Source organism: Corvus moneduloides, chromosome 1 (genome assembly GCF_009650955.1).
Source record: "Corvus moneduloides isolate bCorMon1 chromosome 1, bCorMon1.pri, whole genome shotgun sequence".
Taxonomy (NCBI): Eukaryota; Metazoa; Chordata; class Aves; order Passeriformes; family Corvidae; genus Corvus; species Corvus moneduloides.
In genome coordinates this window covers 99,387,073-99,394,441 of record NC_045476.1, presented here as the reverse complement: position 1 = coordinate 99,394,441, position 7,369 = coordinate 99,387,073, and the positions used below count along the sequence as shown (strand labels likewise).

General features: G+C 38.7%; 1 protein-coding gene across 1 annotated transcript in view; it reads right to left on the bottom strand.

Annotated features, from left to right (window-relative positions):
• Positions 1 to 1,226: 1,226 nt before the first annotated feature.
• The window catches only part of GALNT12 (polypeptide N-acetylgalactosaminyltransferase 12), a 47,629-nt gene continuing 41,486 nt past the window's right edge, over positions 1,227 to 7,369 (bottom strand). Inside the window, exons 9-10 of the mRNA XM_032119812.1 lie at positions 6,541 to 6,696; positions 1,227 to 4,162 (exon numbers count right to left, since the gene is read on the bottom strand). Of these exons, the coding sequence (XP_031975703.1) occupies positions 4,025 to 4,162; positions 6,541 to 6,696 (294 nt within the window). The 3' untranslated portion in view covers positions 1,227 to 4,024. The remainder of the gene's footprint in view (positions 4,163 to 6,540; positions 6,697 to 7,369) is intronic.

Sequence of the window (7,369 nt, the reverse complement as noted above, 5' to 3'; positions counted from 1 at the left end):
TCTTTATATATTTGCTCATTACAGAGTACCTAATTAATTAATTTCACAGTTAGGCATCTGTACTGGTATGACTCCCTTGACAACTTTTTCTTCAGTTGCAAGTTAAATATCTTCATACCACGGATAAAGTCAAGAAACCCAGAAAACTGATTTTTCCCTTAACACCAACAAATAAATTGCATCTGCTGCAAGTCCTCTCCCACTCTTGGAGAGGGTTTGATGCTACACAAAATACACCATGCAACCCCTTAAGCCAGCAACTCACTTCCTGTATGTATATCCCTGTATATTCATCTTCTTACTACTTTTGGAGTTTAGAGAGGTCACTGAGAAGGTCCTGCCCTGTTTTTGTCTCCAACCAGCTTTGCAAGTCCTGGAGGCATGCAATTCCTGTAAGTGCTGACTGGGACCGGTCTAATTAGACTTTGTCTATTCATAAAAATATCAGTGAGTAATGGATTAAAAAAAATATTGAAAACTGTTAATCTAGGCATAGTAATTTTAGTAGTGCATATACATGCATAATGTATTTCCTCTGTAAATGAGAAGTTTAAGGATACTGCAATGCTGTAATTTGAACCCAGCTATTGCTGTTGTGCCTCAACAGAGCAGGGGGGAGCTCTGCTATCCTTCTTTTCCCTCCCTCCCAAGGGCTTTCCCACCTACCTCAGCTAACTTGCTAGCACAAAGTTCCATATTTGTTACAAGAGTATACAGCATTCTCAAATACTGCCAAAAAACCTGCACAGTTGTAACCATATACACACAAGTGCATGATCCTAACCCTACAGTCTCTCTGGATATCTTGATTGCTACATCTTTATATCAGGGTATCAGGACAAAGCTCAACTAACTTCAAGTTAATCTCCAAATCTAAAGGCTTTAAGAGAGACAAAAGAAGTTAAAAGACCATCAGATTTTAAATCATCAACCAAGCACTATCACTGTGTAAGTGCCCATGTTTTCATAAATAGGAAATAGGAGCACAATCTCATCAGTCCTGGTGTTAGGAACCAACATGAATTTCCCCTTGCAGTGCATCTTAGCACTTCCAATAAATATAACAAAAATGGAACACAGTTTTGAGTCTCTGTTCAGCAGAGCCAGCAAGAAATACTACTTCCAATTCATGTTGACTGACGCATGTACAATGATGACTGTTGTTCCCAGGTGTTTGTGCAAGCTCTAACAATCCCCCAATATAATGGTTCAGTCGAGGCCATTTATACAGAGGTTTTAGTGGTTTATTTCTTAGGGGAAGGTTCATGTACTGTCTTCTGTTGAAGTGAAAATCCAGTAAGTTCTAGCCCATGTTGAAGACCCACAATTTTTAAATGAAAGGAAAATGGTGAGTGAAAAATGAAAAAAAGTCAAAATCATTACCTGATGATTTCAAATAAATATGATAATTAGGCACCTGACTGTAGTCTAGATGTCTTTGTAAAATAAATAAATAAATACAGGAATACAAAGACTAAGAAATAAGCACTGGTTTGTGACTGAAATCCTGCCATTTTTCCATTTCTATGAGGCATCCAGCCCCATCTCTGCTCAGGAGAAGTCCAAAGTCCACAGTCCATTCCTCAGCAGGTAGCTCTGACCTCCTGCAAAAGGAATCCTGGAGATGTTAAAGGAAGTCTGAAGATGTGCATTACTACTTGGATGCTTGATGGAGTCCTTCTCCCTCCAAACCTGAAGCCAGACATTAGTACAACTCCAGTGAGTTGAAAAGAAGAAAAGGGTATCAAGGAATAAAAAATGGTGAGTAGATGGACTGAAAGGCCAACACAGAGGGAGCAAGCTGGTGGCATTGCTAATGCTCGGTGTTTGCTTTTGAACTCAAGTGTGTTTGTGCAGCAAATATGCAACCCAGGCTAGCTGGTTTGCTGGCATATGTGAAAGCATCTCAGCTGCAGGAAGCCAAAAACATCAATACTTTCCTCTAAACAAGGGCAAAGTGAAAAGATGTATAGAAAATAATTTCCAGTTACTAAGTTTCACTTGTATACCACCATCTGATGATGAAATCTTGAAATACCAAAACTCAAACCTCACTGAGAATGGAGGTCAATGAGAGCTTTGGCCATGATTCTAGTAGCTGGGCTTTTATCAGCTTACTAACATTGTTCAATCAGCAGCCAAGAAGGAAAAGCAAAAATTAATAGAAAATCCTTGCTGTTCTCTCATTCAGCCACCCACTTTTGATTTGTGGCTCCACAAAGTGTAAACCACTGCTGCTACCAGGTGAACAGAAGCATTACTGAGTTCAGGAAACAGAACCTGAGACACCATAAAATAAAGCTGTGTTCTCCCAAGTGCTGCAGGGATCTGGGCCTAAGAGATCAGCAAAATGATTGAATGAAAACCACTGACCACAGGAAAAAGAAGAAATAGTTGATAAGACATTTCCTACTCTACTGAATCACAAAATATTTTATTAATTCTAACATCAGTTTCATCAGTCCGGCCCACAGAGACAAAACTTTAAAGGTGCTCACAAAAACATTCTATCTACATGGGTTAGAAAGACCTTGGAAGAACCTATACATGTATCTCCTATAGACAGAACCCTCCCCCCACACCCCAATCATATAAATACGTATGCCAAAATGGCATGAGCTTATGGGGATTCAAAGAAAAGGCTGTACATTTTTTACAGAAAACACAAACAAAAGCAAATAACAAAACATACCAAACTAATCAAAACAGATGCCAAGACTTCTGAGAGGAAAAAGGTTGAAATTTTCATCCTTCTACACATAAGCATTCCTTCATCTGACAGAAAAAGAAACTCTTTTTATGAGCTGAAACCCTTCTAATGATGGTCACTGGCCAGATACATTGCTATACACACACAACTTGTCTGATGGGGCGAGGCAGATCCCACACACCAGGGCACAAACCATCCTGTATGGGTGCAGATTAGACCCCATGTTTTCAACAGGACCATATGCAGGGTCAACTCATCTAAAAGGAGTTCCCAGATAAAATGCAAGTTATACTCAAAAGACAATCCTTTTTGTATTAATATTAGCTGCATTTCAAAGAAATCAGTTGCCAAACCATTTTTAAAATACAATCATTTTTACATTAATCATTTAAACACTTAAATTTTAAGATTCATTTTCTCTAACTGTAATTTTGAAATTTTTTCAAAAGAATTATTGGTAGGTCTTTTCTTGAAAGTTTTATGCATATTGAAAATCCACATAAAGTTGGTTGTGCATTCCAGGACACAGCCACATATCTGGGCCCATATGAATCTAAATAGCTTTTCCCAAAGCATCACCTTTAAATATTGTTGCCTTCTGCCTTTAAGAAAGATGAGAAAATCCCCATTTTTCTCCCAAACCAATCTTAAGCATGATTAGAAACTTGTCAAGTGCCACGAACATCTAAAATTGTCAGAACATTGAAGGTATAGTATTGTCAAGCATGTGCAATCTGTATGCATCTAGATTGTTATTTGTGCAAAAACGTGCAGACATACTCTGCTTTCATGTGTAAATCCACACTGTCTTCAGTGAGGGCTTTGTGGTAGTCACTTAGGGCAGAATATGGCCTACATTTACCTTCTTGGTATTTAAAAGATGAGAATAATTATTAACTACTATCTGTTAAAAGACCCAGCTGCAGAATGTTTTGGTAGAAAAATAGACATTTTAAGTTATTGGCAGATTAACATTAGTGCAATTATTTTGACTGCCTTATTTCCACACAGTAGATTAAAAAAATACATTGTCACCTGTGAAAAGAACCTAAGACACTTCAGAAGCAGTTATATAGCTGCCAAACAAAGAGAAAAGGAGAAGATTCTGCAGCACTTTATGAAGCTCTCAATACTTAGCGCCTTCTAAAGCTCCAGGAAATGAGATCCAAGGCTTGTAAACTAATTACAGTTCTTTCCATACAAAAATATATCACTTACGAGACTTTCAAAACACTAACTGCTTTCAGCAGACTAACTGCTGACTAGAAAGAGCATATTTTTTTGTATTCAGCTATATCCTAGACAACATCTGGATCAACTTCTTTCTTTGAAGAACCATTTTTGGTAGTCCGAGTTGGTACAACGTCGTAACAATGGTGCTGGGTTCCCATTGTAAGCATTTGCCTCGGCTTGTAAGCACTTCTGGGTTTGTGGGTGAAACAGGGTACCGTCCTACAAAAGACAGAAATAAAGCTTGCTTTTCAGGTCTCAAAAACTGCAGACATACCACTGTGTTTTAAAGGAACAGAAGACATTTGCAACAAATAAATATCATACATATCCTTCCAATGGGGTAGTGCAAAGCCTAAAAGTGAAGTCTAACTTGAGGATCTCTGAAACTTTATCAAAAGGTCCTGCTTTTAAACTTATGTAAATGTACATAAACATTGCTCTAGAGTGACTCATGAAGTGACATCTCAGCCTGTAAAGGATGTGCTAACTTCATTCACTTTCATTGCCTTTTGTTACTGGACCAGAACATGGCTGAAAAGATCAAAGCCAAGCAGAAGAATTACCCAAATTTATCAATTTATTGCACATCTTGTAAGTAGAAGTTAAATATTGTTCATTAAGTGTAAATATTGGACATATTTCTAGCCAGAAATTTTCCTGTCTCTTCATAGGGTATATTTCTGGTGGAAAAAGTAAAAATATCTAACCATGCCCCTTGCCTGCAGATGCGTGTGGAGTTCACTTGCTTTGCTGAAGGGCAGTATAGCTACCTCAGAGGTGTAAGGTCTGACAGGCCTCCACAGTCAGATTCCCTAAAAAACACGTTTTGAGACTTCAGACCCTTTTCTCACAGTGACCTCCAGTTCAAGTCTTTCATTCCAATCCAGGAGCACTGTCAGCTAGGACAGTGAGCTGCAAAGGGCAGTGTAGCCAGCCATGGAGGACTGCCCTGCTCTGAGGCTGTCCCTTTGGCCTGGGTGGCACTCCCATATGCAGACATTCCCAAAGCCCCTAGCAGCTTTGAAAGCAAAACACCAACGCCTTGTTTCTGAGCGTAGCCCTGACTCCTGTGGAAGTCTGCTCCTTCCATCATCAGGAATGCTGCACTTAATTGCGTCCTGAGCCACAGCTCCTGATGCCCAGCACTGTGTGCTGGCTCACAGGCTTGCTGACAGACTCAGCTGCTGAATGACTTTCCTGGTTCTGTCACGATAATTCAAAATTCTGAGTGGATTAATCAGTATCCATCTCACTCATTTTTGACTCAGTGCCAGCAAGAACTTAATTCTTGCCAGGCTGCTGGGAAGGCTGCTCAAATCTTTGATTATGCTCCATCCATAAGGACAGCTGTCTGACGCTGCCATGCACAAAGCAAGAGAAATGTGGTGCTGGCATCTCACCCTTCACTCGCCTTGAAAGGTGGGGACCGCTGGTTTTGATTTAGCGCAGCAGCAAAAGAGGAATTGGAGCAGAGCAGTGTGTTCAAATCACACACAGGCACAAAGTGATCACAAGAAAGAACATTTAAAGTAATTCCTAAAGTTTCAGATGATAAAATTATTATAATGGTTAGGAATACACTGGAAGCAGATGCATTCCATAAGTTCTTTCAATTTTTTCATTTTCTCTATTTGAAAATTTCAGTTTTCTCAATTACTTCTTGAAGTGACTGAAGATCCTCCAACATATGTAATCTTAGAGATTAATGTATATGATCTTGAGCAATTTTGTTAAAAGTCAGCATTAGAAATGAAGCATCATTTATAAAGTCAGCCTTTTAAACATTTTTATTTAGTAATATCACTATGAGCTTCAGTCTGGACTAGATTTAGAAAACAGACAGTAATTTTCCTCTAATTTTTCTAGAGTTTACCCTGCTACCTGTCACTGGTGGTAGTATTCAAGCATGAAATTTTTCAGCCATGGAGTCTGTAGAGTTTAGATGCATTATGCACACACATTATGTAAATATACCATTTTGATATATTATGTGACCTTTTCCCTTAGCCAAATAACAACACTCCAGAACCTGAACAAGGTCATAATTCTTCCTCCAGCTTATTTTCTCTCAGGCATCCAGGTGCTTCTTTAGAGATTCAAAACTACTAAACACAAGTTTTTTCTAATATTATGTAGAGACAGCTGTTTAAAAGCAGGAAAGAGCCTAAAGTAATGGTGGTGTGTGAAGTATTGGGGATATATGGTAATATAAATACTGGGAAATAAATCAATGAAAAGAGAGCAAAAGTAGTCCAACCATATGAACTGGTTAGGAAAGGGTTATATTGAGGCACTTCAGTCTCAGGAAAAGACAGTAGGGGTGACATGCAAGAGAGAAGGTTCCCAGCCTCCTCGATGTTAACAAGGGTGCTTTCCTTCCTCTCATCTTCCTGTTCTTTATGAGTGGAATACTCTTTGCCTGCTACCCTGTTTCTGTGCTCAGATATTAAAAGCCAAGATACCCTATTTCTCCCAGAGACTTGTGCCAGTGTTGTGGCCTGCATGATGTGTATGCAGTAAGATAAAAATTTAAAAACTTCAACAATTATCCTTCCACCCACTCCCAAAAAAACCCACACCCAAGCAGGCACACTTACCTTTCTGAAAAGAAACTTCTGGTTTTCAGGAACGCTGTGGACATTTTCTTGACACAAGTACATTGTCAAGTAGTCAGTCCCTGAATCGACTGCAGCACAGACTTCTGGTTGTCGTGTGTTGTAACGTATTTCATTATGGGATGTGTACTCAAAAAACTACAAACCCAAGAGAAGAAACAAAGGACAACAGTCATTTCTTATGTACACAGGGTGTACTTAAAAAGAAGCATATACTAAGATACTATAATTAGGTTCACAAGTAAAAGTTGCTATTGTGAAGGGAAATTCTGCCAGAAGTACTCAAGGGTCCTTAACTTCCGCTGCGTACTATTTTACAGAAAATCAATCTCATCACAGCACTGCTTTACTCTGGTAGCACTTAAAATGCATGAAATGTTGAATAAATGTCCTGGAAAACAGGCATTCCAGCATTAAAGAATTTACAAAATTCAACTGTACTATTTGACTTTCACTTTCTAAACCCCCCTTAAAAATAGGATGGAAAACAGTTTCTTGCCTGACATTATGTCTTCTTGATTCAGTCATCACAAAGTAATGTTACTTTTAACTAAGGAGTTACTCACTGCATAGTTCAAATGCAGTTTGGTCCAGGTTCATTTCCAGTTATAATGATCATTTCCAGTCCTAAGGATGCATGGTGATGAGCATTTTATTCTCTAAAGTTTTAAGATATTATTTGAAGCAAATCAGTTACAGCTGCTTTTAAACACGAACAAAACTTCCTTAAAGACAATTTACTCCCTTTGCTTGTTGTACGATACTCTACAGAAGTGTTCTGAACATACTCTGAAACTCCTGGCTTCTGTAG